This window comes from Nicotiana tomentosiformis, chromosome 4 (genome assembly GCF_000390325.3).
Source record: "Nicotiana tomentosiformis chromosome 4, ASM39032v3, whole genome shotgun sequence".
Taxonomy (NCBI): Eukaryota; Viridiplantae; Streptophyta; class Magnoliopsida; order Solanales; family Solanaceae; genus Nicotiana; species Nicotiana tomentosiformis.
Genome location: NC_090815.1, coordinates 21,726,200 through 21,749,086, shown reverse-complemented (window position 1 = coordinate 21,749,086; position 22,887 = coordinate 21,726,200). Strand labels below are relative to the sequence as shown.

Here is a 22,887-nt window from a genome sequence, read left to right as displayed (position 1 = left end):
CAATCAGGTATCATTTTGACATTCTTGCTTGGGTTACAATATCTCAATAAGAAGGATGACAGTGAGTTAGCCGATCTGGTGCAGAAAAAACCTAAAGGGTCGAAGATACCTTGTTGTTGTTGATGATATTTGGAGTATCGATGTTTGGGATAGTATAAGAGGAATATTTCCTAATTGCCACAATAGGAGCCGAATCTTATTGACTACTAGGGAAACTAAGGTAACGATGTATGCAAATACTAGTAGCCCTCGTCATGAGATGAACCTCTTGAATGTAGAAAATGGTTGGAAGTTACTTCGTGATAAAGTGTTTGGACCAAAACATGATCATCCTCCTGGGTTGGAAGAAATTGGAAAGAAAATAGTAGAAAAATGTCAAGGACTACCCTTAACAATTTCAGTGATTGGGGGACATCTCTCTAAAATGACCAGAACATTAGAAAGTTGGAAGGATGTTGCTAGGTGAAATCGTTGCTAATCATCCAGATAAATGCTTAGGAGTGCTCGGTTTGAGTTACCACCACTTGCCTATTCACCTCAAACCTTGCTTTCTTTCTATGGGTAGCTTCCCAGAAGATTTTTAGGTTGCATCTCGAAGATTGATCCAATTACGGATCGCGCAAAGTTTAATAAGGACGTCTAGAAGTCGTAAAAGCTTGGAGGAAGTGGCAGAAGATTATTTGTAGGATCTTATCAACAGGAACTTGATAATGGCTAGAAAAAGGAGATTCAATGATGAGATAAAAACATGTGCAATGCACGATCTACTGCGTGAATTCTGTTTGATAGAAGCTAAAACGACAAAGTTTATGCATGTTGAAAGAACTTACCATACTCCTCCAACACAAGCATAATGTTCGACGCTTCAGTTTTCAAACCCAATATTATTCAGTTGATAAGTGTTGTAGGTTATTTATTTTCACGATTGGCTCGAAATTATGAAACCCCTGTTAAGAGAAAGTATTCTAAACAAGCATCTCGTGTTAGGGATGCCAAATCTAGAGGAACTTTCTGATCTCTTTTCTTCCTGTTGTACAAATGAAGTCTTTTCTGAGACTCTCCCAATCTAAGGAGATTGATTATTCGTGTAACAACTTCAGCCAATGGACAAAACTCGAAGAACTTAAGTGTTCCAATGGACTTGTTTCCTGCTCTATCAAGAGTTTTGTTTTCCCAACATCGCTTAAAAGGTTGACTTTAATTCACTTCTTTTGGTTTCATTGGGAAGATATATCAACTCTTTGTCATGTTGCCAAATCTTGAAGAGCTCAAACTTAAGGTCCACTGGTGATCAAGTATGGAGATTGAGCGACGAAGGCAAGTTCCAAAGCTTGAAGTTGTTATTTAAAGGCATACATCTTGAGCGTTGGGAAGCTATCCCAAATCTAAAACGCCTTGTTTTGAAGGCAACTACCTAAAAGAAATTCCAATAAATTTTGGGGAAGTTTGTACATTGGAGTCAATTGAGTTACACAATTGCAGCAGTCTAGCTGAGGATTCTGCAAGAAATATTGAACAAGAACAAGAAGCCATGGGAAATAATTCCCTTAAGGTCTACATCCATAACAGTCGCAGTAAGTTTTACATCTCTCTAAAAAATTCTTCGATTCTTCACATTAATTATTACTCCTTTGTTAATACCTCCTTGAAATTAAGATGATGACTTCTATTTTTTATCTTTGCATATATGTAGGGGTGTTCATAAAAAAACAAAAAATCGAACCAAACCGAAAACCGAACCAAACCGATCAAAAATATCAATACTTTTTATGTTTGGTTTGGTTTTGGTTTTGAATTTTTAAAATTGATCAAATTTGGTTTGGTTTTGGTTTTAATAAAAAAATAACCGGAAAAAACCGAACCAAACCGACTATAAAAGTAGCTATTCAAATTTATTATTACACCTATATATATGTATATTTTTATATAAAGTTTCTAAAATTTTATGGTACATATTAGTCATTTATATTTTTAGTCTATTTCTTTGCGATTATAATAATCTAATTCTTTGCCTTTACATTCTAGTTTGATTGGTAGTTTTCTTTTGCTAAGTACAAAAATTTATTTCATGTTAAAAATAATCAATTTTTAATTGAGTACTTTAATTATTCATCACTATTTGATTCAATTATCATCAATATATCTTGGTAAATGATAGATTTCTCAAAGAGCAATTAATTTGATAGTATTACATTGAAAATATAGTCGTCGGAATATGCGTTTGGTAGTGTATGTCTCATATTTAAGAAAAAAACCGATGAATAACCAAAAAAACCTAACAACCAACAAAGACTGAATCAAACCGAATCGATAAAAAACCGACTTAATTGGTTTGGTTTGGTTCCAATATTTAAAAAACCGACTTAGTTGGTTTGGTTTCTTTTTCGGGAAAAAACGACCCAAACCGAACCATGAACACCCTTACATATATGCAGGGCAATAAAGCTTATTTTGAGGGACCATTTCCAAATGCGAAACCTTTCATTAGTTTATATTTTGAACTTTTATGTCCATATCTGTTGTTAAATTTATGTTTTAGGAATAAGCCATATTTAATGCAAGTCTCACCCATTTCTGATTTAGTATTTTGTAAACCACAACTGGTGATGTACTGTATTTACCTCTCTATAACAGCATCATTATATAACATCCATTAAAGCTTAGCTTTTTATAGAACCAATTTTTATGATATGTTATAATATATGTTCGTTATAGCAGCCAAACAATCTGGAACAAATGAGGCTGTTATAAAGAGGTTTGATTTCTATTTTGTTTTATGTGATAGTTCCAAATGAATAAGGTGTCTATGCATTGTAGGTTTCACACTGTTTTCTATGACAAGTAGTGTCCTTGCGCGCACTTCTACCATTACTCTTTCATTCTAACAGAGTAAAATATTTTGAGCAAATCTCACCCTGTTTTGTAATTTTGGGTAGAACAGAACAAATTGCTGTAGTCTCAACTCAATGATCAATGGAGGTTCAGTTCAAATTTTTTTTAAAAAAATAATAGAGTATAATATTTGTTTCCTGCTTCTATAGAGTATAGAGAAATGTCCTTCGAATTACCAAGAAGGGGTGTGGTGGAGTATTAACTATTCCTTCATCCGTAACCAAAGTTCTCAAATTCGAGTCGCTTTTGTTAAGGAGCGCTTTACCCCCTAATATGGGGCTTCCCCGCAATCTTGATTTAGTCGAGTCCCAAACCAAAAATAAGAAGAAATGTCCACCGAGTTTTACACTAACAATACTTTCAGCTTCTCTATTGAACTTCCCTTCCTCCATAGCTTTTGTCAATTGCTTTCTAAGCTACTATATCAGTATATATATATATATATATATATATATATATATATATATATATATATATATCAACTACAACATGCCTCATACACACATGAGGATTCCTAGGACATGCTACCCCACTAAAATATACATCTTTTAACTTTTGAAAAATGAAAACATATATGCATTGAAACTAGATTAGATCAATATGTTGAAAGCATCAATATTGATCTTACCTGTTATGGTTGTGATCAACCTTCTTGGTACTGTACCAGTGCCCTGTAATCAAGCCTCATAAAGCATACCAACCTCGATACGTTTGTTGAAAGCATCAATATTGATCTTACCTGTTATGGTTGTGATCAACCTTCTTGGTACTGTACCAGTGCCCTGTAATCAAGCCTCATAAAGCATACCAACCTCGATACGTTGAGGTAATGGCACACCCAAAGCAGGCAGTGCAGATCTGCAATTGCTGTGCAAAACTTCATAGAAAGCAAGCATTGTTCTATCAAACCATCCACAATGCTTACCAATATAAAACCTCGTCTTTCCACGAATATGGACCACCCCAGCAAGCTTTGCCTCTTCCAACTCGGGAATTTCGTCTTCTTCCTCCGTCGAATTATGGTTGGAGCACTGAAGAAGATGAGCCCGTAAACTCTCAACAACTTGATTAACCAAATCATCACCTTCAAGACTAAGCTTATCCGCATAACCATACCGGATCACGCATCTATAAACCCCTTTGAGACCTAGTTTGCTAACAACTATCCTTTCACCTGGTGCTACTTTAGGTACTAGAAAATACCGAAGAGTTGTAAATACAGTAACTTTGTGAAGAGATCTCATGTTCTTTATGTAATGACCTAATATTGGGGTTAAACCGTCTTGAATATTTGTATAGAAGAAGCAGAGTCCTGGAACTCTCTGAAGACCTGGATCCATTAGCAGTGTCGTTAGTGTCTCCAAGTCTATCTTGTGCATCAATTCATACTCGAGCTTTCTCTGCCTACCATAGAACCAGCCAAACATAATGAAAGCAAGGATGAGAGAGATGGCAAAAGGAATCCAACCACCTTCTGGAATTTTTGTGAAGATTGCACTAACATATACACTTTCCATCACAAAGAACACGATGAAGTAGAGTGCAACCAGAGCAAGTGGAGTTCTCCAAATAATGATCATAACCAATGAAAGCAATATAGTGGTTATAAGCATAACCAAGCTAACAACAACACCTGTTAGAGAATCAATTTTAAGTAGTTAATGCAATATTTACTACACTGACGATAGAAAAGAGGTTAACAGTTGCAAGGACAATAAAGGATGAGATCTCCTTTAGCACAATGACTCCATATTGTAGTTTATTTGTCAGTCAGAAGAAAATTCATTCCACTAATCACTGCTGTTACATGCATACATTGGCCAACATAGAAGCATATCAAGGGTATGCATATCACATGTAGATGATATCAGGGGAAAAGCCCAGTTTGCTAATGTCTTCGGCAGCACACTCGTCATGACTACTATCAAAAAAGCTCCTAATGAAGATGAATATTTCACATGGAGGCGTGTGTATCTTTATGCTGGGTGTGAAGTAACACCAATCAGACGAAAAGATTTCCACCTCAAACTATAGAAAAAATGCAATTTATTCCTTAATAAACATAAAATACATATATGTAATTTTATCTGGACAATGCTAAACAAGACAAGAAAATTTAGTTGAACTTGATTTGCACCACATATATGAAATGTATCACTACTATTCATTCATGAAATTTCTATTTTGACAATGCTAAACAAGAAAATTTCTGAAAACAATGAACCTAATAGTATGAGAAAATTCAGGTTCACAGTTTGTTTAGCCTCAGTTCATTACACCAGTTCCTCCTTGAAATATCATCACCAAGTAGCAGTGAATTAGGTGAAGAAACTGCAGTAGTCAATGTCAGGCCACAGTAACAACCACCTCCTATGAAGAGGAATCCGTAAAGGAATTAATTCAGGTAAAATAATCACCAAGAATACAAGATTAAAAGCAGGATTTAGAGAATCTTACCAAAGGCATTTCCGATGTCTTGTCCGTCTCCAAAAATTAGTATGACTGCAACACAGAGAATCATGAGGATGTAGTTAACTTCTGGTGAGTAAACCTCACCTTCTTTGCTGGAGGATGTGTGAACTACCTTCACCCGAGGAAAATAATCCAACACAACTGATTGCTTAATAACAGAAAAGGTGGCTGAAATCAGCGACTGACTTGCAACTATTGCAGCTAATGTGGCTATCACAAAAATTGGCCAGTACACAGCAGATGGTATAAACTTGTAAAATCCATCAAAATGGTCGTTTGGATTTCTGATCAAATATGCCGTCTGGCCCGCATATGTCAGCACTAATGATGGATATATAGTAAAGAGAAATGCTATCTGCCAGAAAATGAGGTCCCGTAAATAATAAAAAACAAGCAAACAAGAAGAAGAGACTAAGAGAAATTCTAAGACGTAGCAAGTATTTTACCCGAATCGAACTCCTGTTGAAATGACCAAGATCAGCAAACATTGCTTCAGAGCCTGAAAAATATGATATGATTGTACTATTAAACAGAGGATGCTTACTAATCTACTTGTGTATACTCAAATACATCTATCGCCTTCCCAAGATGCGGGAAACAAGAAGACCAGCATCTGTTGAAAATAAATAACAGGAAAATTCATAATTTTCCTCCAGAACATGTCCAAAGTCAGTTACACACTAAAAACTTTTTGGACAATTTGGTAGCCCCATTATTTGTCAAAAGTGTACCTAATATCACATGGAGAGGACACGTGGCATAGAAATTATTCTCACTTTCAGTCGGTGTGTGAAGCTAAAAGAAACATGTGGTGCTCCAATTGATAGCTAGTAAACGTGTTTCCTTCTTTTTTTCTTTTGACTGATGCAATGTGTTAATAATTCATTTTTTTTGAATTTGTACTTTCATGGATAAGATTTTACTTTCATTGTTGTTCAGGGTTTCCGCTCCACACAACTTCCTATTTCAATAATCTTGAATCTACCTAATAAGATCTTCATTTAATTGTAAATAACTTAGTGCCTTGTTGAAGAAAGAAGATAAAGAAAATAAACGAAGAACGAAGTTGATTAGAGGAGGCCAAACCACAAAAAGATTTAAAAACTATATATTAAAAGATATCGAAAAGCATCCATGTCTCCTACCAGATCTTGGCCAGAAAATAACTCTGGCAAAGGTACTCTCCACCCCCTAACCTCTTGCATCCTGTCTTTTTCTCTAGCCCTCAAACCCCACAACACAAAAATAAAAGAAGAGTGAGGAATCCAACATCTTAGCCACAAAAAGGACAAGGTCGACGTTGGAACTCTCTGAGCTAACTAATCTAGAACAACCTCCACCTTTTGTCTCTCTCAAACCACACCAGTTCGATGAGACGGCGGTCTCCAAAGAAAGAAAGCCAAAAGAATTTTTGTACTGTAAACATACTTCACAATAATGTTCACCTCCACTCCATCTGATTTTGAGTTCTTGTGAATCTGAATTGAGCAAGACACCGGCTATGAGCCTTTCCCGCCAAGGGTAGACATTGCATACATGTTAATTGGTCCAAGTTTTCCCCAATCTTAATTGCAAAAATAAAAGGAAAAGAAGAAAGTGAAAAACTCCAAGTTTCTGCTGAAAACAAAGAGAGAGAATATTTAAAAAGGGAAAAGGAGGGGGAAAAAAATAGAGGTAAATAGCACGTGACAGCGCGTGCATAAACTCCCCCCTCTCTCATCTCGTTATATCTATCTAGTCACCACTCAGGGAGGTATAGATACACTTTGGACTAGTAAAGAGGAATATTAGGTCAAAGTTTATGCAAGTAACAGCCATTTCAGAACTAGTTGAGGGAAAAACGTTATGACTTTTTCCAAAAATAAAACTAAAAGTGAACAGTGAATAATGTGATAAAGCAAGACATGTTTAAAAATACAGATATTTGAAGACCCAAACAGTGACCTTGGGTCAAAATGGAGCTACCGCATGATAGGATCAAGGATCATCTCTGCTTATGTCATACATCACATTCAGCACATAATCCAGTTATCAATAAAGCAAAAAAGTCTTCCCAATTTCACAGTTACTCCTATCATAAGAAATTGATATTTCAAGGCCCATACCATGTGAATTTCCAAACAACGAGACAAAACATGAGGAAATGGATTTATATCTTAATCCAAATGAAGAACTATTTCAGACCACACCAATATTAAGTCTTACCCGTAATGCAGAGGATAGTACCACCAAGATATATCCATCCTTGCTTTCCATTTCTTAAGAAGAAGTGGACTATGTAATGGGGTGATATTGCCTTGAATATGCTAGGATAATGCTTAATGATACTGTATATCCCAACGAGAGGAGTGGTAAGAGTCCATGCACCCATGATAGGAGAGAACAAGAAACTCACTCCTGAAGTACCAAATTTCTGCAGGAGGAATAGAACAATGAGAACGATTGCTGAGAGAGCTTCGACCAATGCTGCAAGTAGCAAACAGAGAAATTGTGAATATCAAGAGAGAGAGAGAGAGAGAGAGAGAGAGAGAGAGAGAGATGTTTAGATTAAGGGGGCCAAGAAACATGGTTCGCGCACGATCTAGTGTTTAAAAAGACTTCCAACTTTCAGCAACTGCTCTGCATCTCCTTTTTGTTAATCTGACTTATTGACCTTAAAGTGTTCTATCATCACTTAATTACTTCAAACAATTACTAGAATGAGGATTCAAGTGATTTCAAATAGTTACCAGAATCAGGATTCAAGAAACATCAAATGTAAATCTGTGAAAGGTCGCTTTTAACAACAAGCACAATACCTTAAAACCAAGAAACTACAAGTATCAAATTTGCTCCTCTACCACTTCCCAATTACCCTCAAAACCTTAAATGCCTCTCCATACAATGAATAATTTGTGCCATACTTACATTTACTGACCGACGGAAAACGTGCTCTTAAGCCATCCATTGCAGACAACACTAACAGAAAGAAGGGACAATAAATGAAACTGAAACTGAAAGAGAAAAACTGATGAGAACTCAAAAAGATGCTGAAAGCAAACTAGACGGCCCAACACAAGCTAATATACCTGAGATGGCAGGTGTAAGTATGCCATCACCGATTAGCATGCACATACCCAACATTGCAATGAAAAGCAGTACCCTTCTGGCAATCAAACTCCTCTCACAAAATTTACCCAGCTTACTTGGCTTTTTTGATTGGTTAACATAGGAATGGCTTGAGTTCAAACTGGCAGTCTTGGAAGAAAGAATCCCAATATTAATATTCCTGCAGAGTAATGAATATAGAGCAAATGTTCCACCTGCAAAAGACCATGTTCCAGAACTAAAATTTCTAGAATGATTACGTCAAAAGCGCAATGAAGAAACACTGTAGTGGCTTTTAAAAGGAATTTCAACCGAAAAATAAAGAGAATTTACTCAACATTATAAACTGTTCAATCTTTAATATATAGAGTCCAACTCTTATTTTATGACCCGGAAATCCTTCTGGAGCCATCCTTTGGGCCAACTTCAAAACTCGGGGATGATGGGCCAGTCCCTCAACCCTACTCCACTTACATACCAGAGTTAGTTCGCTTGGCACAGGGCTCAAACCGGTGATCTAAGACACAAGTCCCTCAACCTTTGCCAATTGAGCTAACCCCTAAGGGCTGAAGTCCTATACTTCAGCCAAAACAAGATCTCTTATGTCTAAAATGTGTAGGATAACAAAGATCAGAAACTATCTGAAAAAGAGAACCAAAGAACAAAATTAATAGGAAAAGAATAGGAACATTCTCATTTATCTTTACCTCAAAAGTCCAAACAGCACTAATGCAATAAAATAATTATAAACATCCTTCATCAACACCTCCAACATTCTCAAAAGGTTAGTTTTTAGTATGAGTTCATAGGAACAGTTTCTTAATCCCCGAGGTACCGAATTCATAAGTAGCAAAAGTACAAAGAGACAGAGATCAGCAATACCTTCGCCCTGATCATCAGCGTTGAGAGCTATGGTAGCGTATTTGACAACACCAATTAGACTGAGCGTCCAAAACATTATGCTGTAGATCCCCAAATAATCATCCTCAGTTGGAGATTTTAATGGCATTGATGGATATACATAAAGTGGAGATGTGACAAGACCCCCAAAAACAACTCCTAAGGTCTTGTATGCAAGGACCAGGTTCCCCCATCGTCCAGTGTCCTAAACCAATAGAGTTTCCGAGAAAGAAAATGAGCGAAAAACAACTGTAAAATAGATACTAGTAGAGACAACTTAACTTTGAATGTAAAATTGTTGGTCGAGAAATGACAAATTCCCTAAACTAGTAAACTACAAATCAAAGGAGTTCAAAGTAATTGGATTTTCAAGACTCTGTTTGACTTGATAGATTATTTGATTTCAAATATGAGGAAAACTTCGTCGCAGAAATATTTGAAAAGCCACCTTTTCTTATTCATGTAAAAGGGTAGCAAATGTTATGAATAATATCCAAGTGGAAAGAACCTGAGGCCAATTGAAAATTATCATAAAATTCCTTGGACAGTAAGATTCATGCAAAACACCATTAGCGTATACATGGATTTGAAATTGATGCATCCAAAAGGAGTGGAGTCAAATTTGCGAGAGATACCAGATAAATTGTTATAGGCATTAGTTAAGGAGATAAACTCTCAGCAACTCTCACCAATAAAATAAGTTGTCTCCGCTCTCAATCATCATATTACCATTGGGTGAAGCTCGGTAGGTTAGCTTCATCATCAGAGATATAACTCTTTTTAAATTTATGTTATTTGTAAAGATATTTCTGTAAATTTTTCAATATCATCACATTTTATCCAAACTTTCATCATTTGAAGATAATAGCTTTTTAACGTTTCATAGAATCTCTGTATGAAATGTTCATAGTTATACACCCTTCCAAGCAGCCTAATTCAGGAAGCTGAAGTTCAACCTCACTTAACGAAAGCAGAATGAGAAATTTCCCCTACGACCAATAAACATCGTAAAAGATTGTTTAAATACATCTTTCATATCACGACCTTATCAAGAATAAGCTTATATCCTGGGGAGATCACCACTTTAAAGCTATAAATGATGTCACAATTGACTATTATATTTTCTAAATTATAATCATGTAGCCAACTTTAAAAACAACATTTTTCCATTTCTCAATTGACTAGGGGTGTCAAATGCTTGATTTGAATGTTTGCAAGCCAACTGAATTTCCAGCTATATTTTGTCACTAAAAGAGAAGCTTTACACTTACTTCAGCCAAAAGACGAGAAAGGTAAATCAAAAAATATGAAAGATATACTGTATCTAATCTCTAGCATAACAATCTGAAGATAATAAAGGAGTTGGAATAAGGAAATATTATCATTATCATTAAAAATTCACCTCAATTCAAATTTACCTGTCCTTGGTTATATGAATCTAATTAATCAATTTTTTCAAATGGTGGTTCTGAGCCAATTTGCTTACACCTCGACTATTTCACCGGTACTTACGTCCTCCCACTATATATCAGGTAACTCTACTCACCTAGACTTAGGCGGATTGAAAAAAAAACCATTCATTGTTTTTGCCCCTACTGGGGTTGGAATCTTGGTATCTTCTTCATTACAGCTTCATCAACCACTAGATCATTCCACAGAGTGCCTTATTCACTAATTTGTTTTAAGTTATATCACTGACAGTATAAAATATTTTACACCGAGTGAATTTTAACTAGTGATAATAAGTTGTTTACCATTTTTACTAAGTAAACTTTAGAAGTGACCTGATTGTATAAATAATAGGGCATAAAACTTAAAACTTATAAGGCAAATATGAGCTCTCTAGACCATATGCTATCCTTACACTTTCCCAACAGTGGAATAGAAGTCTCTAACCAGATTAAAAGGACTACACCTATTCATGGAAAACACCAGACCTAATAAAAGTGTTCATATAATCAGTTTTTCCTTCGAGGCAGCTAAGAATTTGGAATACACACAAAAATAATGTAGAAACAAAAAATCCAAATAAAATAAGGCACAAGATTTTACGTAACACAAACAAACAAACAAACAAACAAAAAGGAACTGCAAAAAAACAAAGCACATTGTCCCATAATAATAAATAAAATAAAAGTAAAAGATATTAGATAATAGAAATATAGAGACCGCGTGGAATGTGGTTAACCACTGAACCTTTTGGTCATGACAATTGTTAATGGTGTCACCGTCATGCACCGATACCACAACGGTTGCATCCGACTGATTCGCCGCCGAGTCATGCTTTCCGGGTTGCCGATCCATGGCCCCTTTTAACTTAGCAGAAAATAAGCGGGGTGGGGTTGGGGGTGGGGGACGTAGAGTTTGTTGCAGGCTGGAAGACTGAAGAGTGTGTGGGATTTATAAACGGAAGATTTGGAAAGCTAATTGAATTTGTGTGTAATTGGGTCTTGGTCAACATAAAATTAGGAGCCTCTTTTGCAAAGCCACTTAGCAACAATTGTATGTTTGTTTGGGAAAATAATTACGTGGTTAGTATGGAATTTGACGTAATTTGAGGGTTTAATTGCACTATCTAATTCTCAATGGGAGACGAGAATTGATGTTATTTACACTGTGTAATTACAAGGTTGCTTTTTAATTTTTTTTTTTGTTTTTTATTTTAATTTATTTTCTTTATAACTTTTTATTTCTAATTTTTAATTTATTTTTTTTGAAATTTTAAGATATATTTTTCTTTGTACATTATTTATCTTTTATTTCTCTATATTTACTTCTTGTGATTCTATGTAATTGCTTATTTTTTATTTATTTTATTATTCTATTTTTTGAAACCACACCTCCTAATATTAGAAATAACAAGTCATTAACAAATTTGGCATATAACGAGTGATGCAATTAAAGTAAAATTTTGTTGCTAAATGTGGTTATAAACTTATTATGTTTCCTGATCTTAAGTTGTAGTGGAACTTACTATTATTATGTTGGAATTTGACATATGTTAAACTATTTTTTTTTAATTTTAAAATTGTGTTATATTCATGGTTCCAATTTAGTTATTTTAGTAGTATTGGCTCACATTGTATGTTGTTCATTTTTTAGTTAGAATTGATAGATTAGTTTTGTCAAGCATTTGAATAATATTATGACATTATATTTATAAATATTAATTTATTTTATCAGATATGAATTTTATGATTTTCTTACAAAACGTATGTTTTTAGTTTTTGTAAGTATCAAAACTAAATATTACTTGTAGACATGAAATAATTTACCCTTCCCTAGATTTTATACCGTTTGTTGCTTAGATGCTTATTTTAGGTGTAATATTGATATTTTAACTTTCAATTCATTTTTGTTTTGTTTTATCTAAAAGTATGAAAACTACAAAAATATTTTTCTTTATTTTAACTAATTGATATTTATCAGCTAGTTACTTTTAGTTTATCTTACTTTTCATAAAATTGAAAAATACAAAAATAGTATTGACAGAAAATAATATTATTTTACTTAGTTTAGTGTGATTCTTAAGTTGTAATCTTAATAAATAGTGAAGTATTTTGAATATTGTCTATTTACTTTAATCAATAGCATTATTAGTCCAAGACATTTTGGTTTATCATTAGCAAAAAAGAAAAGTAGATAAAAAGAAAGGGATATCATGTTATTTTCATATAACAAAAAGCGCACGCATACACATTTGCAAACTCACTCTTAATATTTTTCTTCACATCACCTCTCACACATATAAACAACAAAATCATCAATTGAATTTCGATAGTATTCCACTCATACTTTTAGCCAATGATAAAATACACACATAAACAACAAAATCATCAATTGAAATCTCAATGTATTCCACTCACATAAATGGAGTCCACATGGTTTTGATGTTCATTTCTTCTTCTCCAAGATAATTCCAAAGGCCGAGGATATATAAAAAATACCCCAAAAGCAGAAAAAGGGGAGGTCAAGGACGGAGAGGGAAAAAGGCGAGGGTTTAAAAAGTCTTGATTTCCAATTTTTCCTTTCTGATTTTCCATTCTAGTTCGTTCGTATTAAAAAAATCAGTTCTTGCCTTAAAATTCGAAAATACAAAAGAATATTTCTATTTTTCTTCTTCCGCTTTAGATTTTTGAATTTTCAATTATGGAATTTGATTGAGCTGAGGGGGTTTTGAGTTCGTCATTGTCGTTGTCGTCGGTTTCCGTCCGAGTTCCGGTCGTAATAATTGGGTGCATTTTGCTCGTGTAATTGCTGAAAATCCCCATTTATATAAACTTCAATTTTCAGGTCCATCTCTCTTTCCCGTTTTTTATCTTTTGTTTGGATCTTTGTGGTGATAAGCATGATATTGGCCCTTTGTTTATCCTCTCTCTTTGGTTGGTTTCTTGTTCTGTTTGAATTATGAGAATGTTTGTTTAAAATATCATATGGTTTACTCCTGTCAAATTAAGGTTCAATCATTGTTGTGGGATTAAGCTTGCTATATTTTTATTTTATTTTTACAATTTTGACCATGTTTGCTAGAGAACATTTCTTAGTAGATTAATAGGTCTTCTTTGTGTATAGTTAGTGTTAAAGAATTTCCTTCGATAGTACTTTTAAGTTTCAGTAGGTCAATTTTGTTTGTTTGCTGCTGCTCGTTTTGGGTTACTAGTTTCTCGAGAGTCATATAGTATATAATTTTATAAAGTAATATTAATATTATTAGAAAAGTTTTGAATAAATAATTATACATAAAAAATAACGTACAAGGTTCTATGAATATTTAATGTGGATCATCATATGGTGACTTGTTACTTGAGGTCTAGATGATTGGATATCGCCTGAACCTACAAAGATAAATAATCAAAGTTTAATTAGATACATGTGTTTTGCTTATTTTGATTTTATGAGGTACAAACATGGATAATGAAGCGTATATATCGCCTAATATTTTCTTATAGATAATATTGCTGGTATATGCTTCTTTCATTTGTTTCGGTTGTTATGTCGTGACCAAAATTCTTGTTATTGATATTAATATCCCTCCTAAAAGTATAAGTTAGCCACATGAGAAAACATGTTGCGAATTTCGCTAACTAATATATTTCACTTTACCTATAAATACCTTCTTGAACTTTATATACAAAATTAAAAATTATTTGACAATTGACAGAGATATACTACATAATAGTAATCAAGGTACGTGTTCCAACTGTTAACCTTCGAAATCATGAGAATTGACATATCTTTCTAAAGTTTATAATTTCTTCATTACCTTTTTGTAATTTGCATATTTTCATTCCTAGGCATATTTAATACTAATGATTATTTTGACTTCTCTTCTTCACGAGAACAAATGCACGGAAAATATCTTGTAGAAGTCATAATACTCATCTCTCTTTTTTTTTCTCTAGAATAGATCCAAGGAAAGAACTTAAACCAAAGACTTATTATTATATTTGACCAAAAACGTATTATTATAATTGTAATCTATGGATACAAAACTAAACCAGCATATGCAAAGAAAAGAAATCCAAAATCGTACTTCAATGGATACCTAGTAATGTAAGTTAATCACCTCCATTTAACACACAAGAAAAAAAGTCCATAATCACAAACAATACAAATTTATGGACATGCAAAAAGAAAACTGCACTCTTATATCTTTTTTCAGCCACAAATAACTCCAAAATAATTCAACAAATTAATAAACACATATAAGCAGCATGCAAATGCAAAATTAGAAAACCATAGTTAGGAGGAATAAAAGAATATAAACAAAATTTCATTCACACCATAAGAATTGATAGCGTATAGTACAATAGAAAATTTTCAACACAAATTTGTGCAAATAAGAGACCAGGGCAGCATAAGCATGAATGCATGATTATTGAAATGATTAATTTTGTATATCACGTTAGTCGTGAAATCATAACATTCAAACAGATGTGGCTTTTTTTCTTAAAGCTAAGGTTAGTAATAATAAGAATATTATAGAATGTTTAGAGAATTTCTTCGTAAAAAAGATGTGTCTTTTGATTTAAGAGCCACCACTGCTTAAGGCACAATTGATAATTCAGAAAATTCAGTTACAAAAGAAGGGATATAACACTTGTAGTTACTCTGTAAAAGATAACAGCTTTTAGAGGAGGCACTTTAAATTAGATTTTCTTCCTTTTATTTAAATATTATTATTTTTTCAGTGTTTATTACTACTGAAATCAATATGTAAAGAATCAAATTTACACCACGCCATGTCAGACACTCCGTTTCGGAAAAGTCACCTTAACAGGACGTTTCGTAAAAGTCCAAAAGTCACCTTCTTTAATTTAAATATTATTATTAAATAACTAAATAAGGTATATTTCAATTATTTTAGAAGTTTATTTTAGTAATTCAACTTTTAACTTTTGTGTTTCCCACCTTTATAATAACTAGTCTCTATGAATGTGCGTTGCACGTTAATAATTGCACGCAGATATTCAATCTGTTTAATAATTGCACGTAAATATTCAATCAATAATTAATATGAGTAAAATATACTTTAACCAAACGTTCAAATTTTTCTTGAATTTCCGTCAATGCTTAAGGTCGTACGATAAAAATCTTCCATTGAAATCAAAATTGTATTCACATGCAACATATGTATACTAAATCTTGATGAATATCAGATGGCTACTAATACCGAGTGCTGGATTCGTAAGAATATCTATTATTAGTTAAGCAGGACAATTGTTTTTGAGTCTAAATAAAGAAATTTACCGATTTGTTTCCCACATAATTAGCATACTTTAAGATATCAATGCATCAAAATATTTTATTCTTTCCTTGTCTTTTGCTTGATTGGCTTGGACAAGATAAGAGCTTTACTTCTTAAAAACTTTACTAATGATTAGTGCAATATACGCCATGTTGCATCACAAACTAAGTTTTGTCCAAAAATGTTGAACAAAAAAGAAAAACCTTACAAATCCTTTATGATGACAAAGCAATTAATTACCTGCTCTATCTTTTGAGTCATGGACAATATAATATCGAGATCAAATTGACTTTGTTTCCTTCACGGCGAAAATAAGATCGTGATCAAAAGTACACATATCAAGGAGCTAGGCAAAGGTCTACCGGATATCAATTTTAATTAAATCATACAAAAATAAAAACATTAAATCATAAGTACAAAATCTTCCATAAACTTGAATGGAAGTAAAGGAAAACAAAGTCACACAAATAATTAGAATGGTAGAGATAAATGCGTGTTTCTTATTTTATACAATATATCTATCGTCTGTAATTAATGTTACCTTGCCTGCCATCATAACAGATAAAATATTTATAAAATCTTACCAACAAAAAGGACATTATCTTGTGACTTTGAGAGAATGACAGAGAGAACAGATATCCCATATTTTTCTCTTCAACAAGACCTACAATTGGTCTATAAAAATTAAATAATTAATTTTAATAGAATTAGTCTTCTTCTATGATTATTAAACTTTATCTCAACTCAAAATCGTGCTATCCTTTTAAAACTTTACTTCTAAGTCCGATTAAATTTGATTATGATTAGAATTCGGTGCAAATTAATATTAAGTTACAATTTTATACAACATAGAATTATGTTTTGAAGGACATAAAAGTCAATCAATTTATTGAGGGTATTTTTGTCTTTCAACATTTAGCGTAAAATATTCGTGCTTTTATAATTATATAGATATAGAATAGATATAGATAGATATAAATATAAATAGATAGATATTCTAGCGGCTTTTGTTTTTTTAATCAAAATATTAGTTTCTCCCGTAGTAATAATCATCTTAAGAGTGCTAATCATGAAACTAATAGTGGAAATCTATCAATAGATAATATTTAAAATATCATTAGAATATTAATCAAGTTTGCTTTTCTCTTAGTGCATGTTATCTAGCCGCTTTTGTTTTTTTTTAATCAAAATATTAGTTTCTCCCGTAGTAATCATCTTTAGAGTGCTAATCATGAAACTAATAGTGGAAAATAATATTTAAAATATCATTAGAATATTAATCAAATTTGTTTTTCTCTTAGTGCATGTTACTACTGTTTAGTAGACTTATTTGAAGTCTAGTGTCTTTCCTTTAGTGATTTGCTTTAGGAGTTTTAAAATATCATTAGAATACTATTAAGTTTGCTTTTCTCCAAGTGCATCTTACTACTTTATTTTAAAAAGTAAAATATACCTATTTACTTTCTAAAATAGTTTAAGAATACCCTTCGCTATACTACTGAGTTATCTATACCCCTACAGTCATACTTTGGGTTCAAATATACCCCGCATTTAAACGGAGGGACACATGTCATCGTCCTGTTGGTCAATTTTAAATATCTCCTAATTAATTAAAACGACCCATTACCCATACCCGAAAAGTAATTTTCTAAAGTAATTTATTTTTTGTAAAAACTGGAAAAAATTGGATTTATTTTTTACTAAAAACTGGAAAAAATGAAAATATTTTTTCCCCAGTTTTTACAAAAAAACTGCTTTAAAAAAAACTGAAAAATATTTTCTAAAATAATATTTTTGTAAAAACTGAAAAGTAATTTTCTAAAGCAATATTTTTGTAAAAACTCGAAAAACTGAATGTTTTTTTTTTACTAAAAACTGAAAATATTGAAAATATTTTTTTCCAGGTTATAGAAAAATATTGCTTTATAAAAAACCGAAAATTAATTTCTAAAGCAATTTGTTTTTTTGTAAAAATTAAAAAAAATAAAAAATAATTTTCTAAAGCAATATTTTTGTAAAAACTGAAAAAAAAATATTTTCTTTTTTCAGTTTTTAGTTAATTTGTTTTTAGTTTTTTTCCAGTTTTTAATTGCTTTAGAAAATTGCTTATCAGTTTTGGTTTTCAGTTTTTACAAAAACATTATTTTTTAAAAAAAATCAGTTTTGTTTAAAGCAGTTTTTTGTAAAAACTGGAAAAAAAAATATTTTTATTTTTTCCAGTTTTCAGTAAAAATAAAAATCAGTTTTTTTCTAGTTTTTTCAAAAAAAAAAAGTTGCTTTAGAAAATTTCTTTTCCGGTATGGGTGATGAGTCTTTTTAATTAATTAGGAGATATTTAGAGTTGGCCAACAGGACGATGACACGTGTCCCTCCATTTAAATGAGGGGTATATTTGAACCCAAAGTATGACTGTAGGGGTAATAATAACCCAATAATATAACGAGGGGTATTGTTAGACCATATTCAAAAGTACATGGGTATATTTGGCTCTTTGCCATATTTTAAATGTATTTGTAATGACCCGACCGGTCGTTTTGAGTATTACAACCCCATTTTCTATTTACTGCTCAATTTATGCTTTACAGTTGTTTTATGACTTATCGAGTTAATTGGTCCGGGTCCGGTAAGGTTTTGAAATGATTTGGAACACTTAGTTCTAAGGTTGAGAACTTAAGTTGAAAAGGTTAATCGGATGTTGACTTATGTGTAAACGACCTCGGATTTGAATTTTAATAATTCCAATAGATCCGTAGGGTGATTTTAAACTTAGAAGCGCGTCTGGAAAATTGTTTGGAGGTCCGTAGTGGAATTAGGCTTGAAATGACGAAAGCTAAATTTTTGGGAAGTTTGACCCGAGGGTTGACTTTTTGATACCGAGGTCGGGATCCGATTTTAAAATTTTGAATAGGTTTGTTACGTCATTTTATGACTTGTGTGCAAAATATGAGGTCAATCAGACGTGATTTGATAGGTTTCGGCATCGTTTGTAGAAATTGGAAGTTTCAAAGTTCATTAGGCTTGAATCTATGTGTGATTCGTATTTTTGGTGTTGTTTGATGTGATTTGAAGGATCGACTAAGTTCATATGATATTTTAGGACATGCTGGTGTATTTGGTTAAGGTCCCGAGGGTCTCGGGTGAATTTCGGATGGTTAACGGATCAAATTCGGACTTGGAAGAAATTTAAAAATTTTTTATCTTCTATTGTGATCGCACCTGCGAGAAATTGGCCGCAGGTGCGATGCCGCAGATGCGGCTCATGTTGTGCAGAGGCAGGAGGGCAGGCGCGCAGGTTCGATGAAATTTTCCGCACCAGCGAAGTAGCAGATGCGGTCCAAGGCTCGCAGAAGAGGAGGCAGCTGGGCTAAGTGACTTCCGCAGATGCGGTGTTTTACCGCAGAAGCGGGACCGCAGATGCAGAAATATGACCGCAGGTGCGAAAGCGCTGGGCAATGTACAAAACCAAAGGGTCCGAGAAATTTTATCATTTTTGACATTTCCAAAAGCGGGTGAGGCGATTTTTGAGCGAGAAATTACGGGAAATCTTGAGGTAAGTCACTTGTGATCATTTCTACTCCATAATATTGAATTATCATCGAATAATTCGACTAGATTACATGTTATTTACTAAATCGAATTATTTGTGGCTATATTCGAGGCGTTTGGAGAGTGATTCGCGAGGCAAAGACATTGGAGATTAAAGAATTACATGGTTTGAGATAAGTAACAGTTCTAAATTTGGTCCTGAGGGTATGAAACTTCGGATTATGTGTTATGTGATTGGTTTTGAGGTGACGCACTGTCACGACCCAAAATCTAACCATGATCGTGATGGTGCCTATCGTGTTACAAGGCAAGCCTATTTTCCAAAATATTGCTACTAAATCGATTATAAGAATTTAATAAAATAATACCAACATTTGAATTTCTCATAAACTAAATCAACTCTAAATATAATATAGAAAATATGGAAACGAGCCCCAAACATCAGGGTATCACTAAATCATGAGCATCTAAAACTATGAACTAAGATATATAAGATGTCTAACTGTCCAAAAGAAGAAATGACAAGAGGAGTAACAAGATCCTCTGGACGCTAACAACTACCTTGTAGTCTCCAAAGATAGTTGGCCTGAACTCAATGATCGCTGTCTTCTAACTCACCTGGATTTGCACATAAAGTGCATGGTGTAGTATGAGTACAACCGACTCAGTAGTAACAGAAATAACTAAGAAACTGAGCAGTAGTGACGAGCTAAGCAGAATAATCCAATTATTTATTTTCACAATTTATAATAAACATGAATAAATAGGTAAATTCCATAAAACCAACAAATGCCACAAAGAAATTAACAGGTAAATGCAGCAACAACCAAAGCAATGAATCCTCATAATAATGTCACTCCATCACTCAGCACTCGCACCCAACTCACGTGCTACACGGATAACTCACGCGCTATGGTATCAATACCTGGACCCGCACGGTCAACTCACGTGCTATGCGGACAACTTACGCGCTATGGTATTAATATCCTCACGACCAGGCCCTCGACCTCACTCAATCATGTACCTCACTAGCCTCACCATCATCAACAAATAAGGGAACATAACCTACATCAAGTATCACAACATATTAGCTAATGGAGACTGAGGTAAACATGTACAATAATTTCTATGACTGAGTACAAATAATGTGAGTATGAATAAAGCCTAAGCATGATCTCTAACATGAAGGCATACAAGTTCAACAACAAGTAACTACGTAAATATAGATGATGGCCATGAGGCCTCATGGGACGGACCAAGTCTCAATACCTCGCGTTGCAAACCCACACGCCCGTCACCTAGCGTGGGTATCACCTCTAAACAATCACGTGATATCAAATCTCCGGGTTAATACCCTCAAAGTCAGAGTTAAAACTGTTACTTACCTTAACAGCGTAAAATCCTACTCCGGGATGCCCTCGTCTCTGGACTCGGTCTCCAAAAACTCTAAATCTAACCATAATCATATTAATACCATCAATATAGGCTAACGAATCGAATTTCACAATAAAAATTACAAAATATGCCAAAAATCTGAAACCGGCCAAAACTCGCCCCCGGGCCCACGTCTCGGAACTAGTCAACAATGACAGATTCAAACCCTCGTCCTCTCCCGAGTCTAACCATCAAAAATTTATCAAAATCGGACTCCGTTTGGTCCCTCAAATCCCTACCTAAAACTCTCCAAAACTCAAGCCCTAACTCCCTCAATTTCACTTTGAAATCATCAATCAAATCCCAAAAATGAAGATGAATTCATGAAATATAACTAAAACTGAGTAGAGAACACTTATCCCAATCCTTATGGTGAAAATTGCCCCCAAAATCGCCCAAATCCGAGCTCCCCAACTCGAAATATGACCGAATGAACAAACTCTCGTTTTATATATTTTTCTGCCAGCTATTCTTCCTCGTTTCTCATGCCAAAACGATCCCAAAACTCGCTTTTTATACCTCCAATGGATTCCTTGTGAAATTTTAGTTAAGTTAGGCTTTTGAATCACTCAATTTGACCTTATAATGAAGGAGATATATAGGTTTTAATATTTGCAAATAGTGCAGATTTTTAAATACGAATTCAATGGCAATTTCGTAATTAAGCTGAAAAATCTGGCAACACAATTGTTTAGTAAAATGATCATAAATTCCATATACGATGCCCAAATTCGACGATTCTTTTTGCTATGGCTCTGTAATTATGATACGGATCTAATGCTTCAATTAAATCAGAAATCGGAGCTCATTTGCTTAATGTGGTACCATTTATGCTCTCAAAACGACGTTGAAACATCAGAAATACGAGCACAACGCAGCCCAAACCTATCCGAAACTCATCCGAACTCCTCGGGACCCCGTACGAACATACTAACAAGTTTCATAACATAAAACAGACCAACTCAAGGCCTCAAATTATGCATAACAACATTTAAACGACGAAACGCGCCTCAAATCAAACTAAATGAATTTTCGAACTTTCGACTTCCAAAAACTCGCGCCGAAACATATCAAATCAACTCGAAATTAACTCAAATTTTGCACACACGTCACAAATGACACTAGGAACCTAGTCCAACTTCCGAATTTCCATTCCTACCTCGATACCTAATTTTCTACTGCCGACCAAAATCGCCAAATTTTTAACTTTTGCCAATTCAAGCCTAATTCTACCACGGACCTCCGCATTACATTCCTGACACACTCCTAAGTCTAAAATCACCCAACGAAGCTAACTGAATCATGAAAATCCCAATCCGAATTCGTTTACTCATAAGTCAACTTCCGGTTGACTTTTTCTAACTTAGCTTGCTAACTAAGAGTCTAAGTGCCTCATTTTACTCCAAAACTACTCTGAACCCAAACTACCAATTAAAAACAACTCAACACAGCTGAACAATACACAAATAAGCAGAAATGGGGGAAACATGGCTATAACTCTCGAAACGACCGGCCGGGTCGTTACACGCACATGCTAGGCGACGGGCGTGTGGGCGTGCACTGCAGGAATTGTGACTTGGTCAAATTCTATAGAACTCTATAATTGAATAATCTGTTGATATCGGTACATTCTCTGTGTGTTAGAGAAAATTGAGCTGAGACTCGTATTAAAAATTATACTTAGACATATGCTGTTATTATTGGTACCTACTGGGTCATTTCTGTGGTTGAATTATACGTTCAAATTGTAATTTCACACTCAGTCATGTTCATTCATTTCATATCATATCTCATTCTTTGTTGCTATT

General features: G+C 33.8%; 1 protein-coding gene and 1 long non-coding RNA gene across 3 annotated transcripts; one reads left to right on the top strand and one right to left on the bottom strand.

Moving 5' to 3' along the window:
* The first annotated feature begins 558 nt into the window (after positions 1 to 558).
* On the top strand, positions 559 to 2,995 carry LOC104110013 (uncharacterized). Its single transcript, XR_004510458.2, has 2 exons — positions 559 to 1,574; positions 2,436 to 2,995. It is a non-coding gene; the product is annotated as an uncharacterized lncRNA (long non-coding RNA).
* Positions 2,996 to 3,667: 672 nt separating this feature from the next.
* On the bottom strand, positions 3,668 to 11,784 carry LOC104110011 (probable potassium transporter 17). Of its 2 annotated transcripts, none has more exons than XM_009619424.4 (8): positions 11,521 to 11,784; positions 9,334 to 9,556; positions 8,433 to 8,666; positions 8,272 to 8,322; positions 7,570 to 7,830; positions 5,811 to 5,863; positions 5,350 to 5,719; positions 3,668 to 4,525 (listed from the first exon to the last, which is right to left on the bottom strand). In XM_009619424.4, exons 1-8 carry the CDS (start codon positions 11,653 to 11,655, stop codon positions 3,681 to 3,683), a joined length of 2,172 nt encoding a protein of 723 aa, XP_009617719.1. In that variant the 5' UTR covers positions 11,656 to 11,784; the 3' UTR covers positions 3,668 to 3,680. The 2 variants fall into 2 exon arrangements, with proteins under 2 accessions (XP_009617719.1, XP_009617722.1); XM_009619427.4 differs by having other exon boundaries at positions 11,548 to 11,778.
* Between the last annotated feature and the right edge of the window lie 11,103 nt (positions 11,785 to 22,887).

Excerpts from the sequence above, each read along its gene's own strand:
- LOC104110011 (XM_009619424.4), bottom strand. The coding sequence starts at position 11,655 with ATGGATCGGCAACCCGGAAAGCATGACTCGGCGGCGAATCAGTCGGAT. Across the intron at positions 5,720-5,810 it reads TCAACAGGAGTTCGATTCGG|ATAGCATTTCTCTTTACTAT; the intron begins GTAAAATACTTG and ends ATTTTCTGGCAG. Across the intron at positions 4,526-5,349 it reads AGACATCGGAAATGCCTTTG|GTGTTGTTGTTAGCTTGGTT; the intron begins GTAAGATTCTCT and ends ATTCTCTAACAG.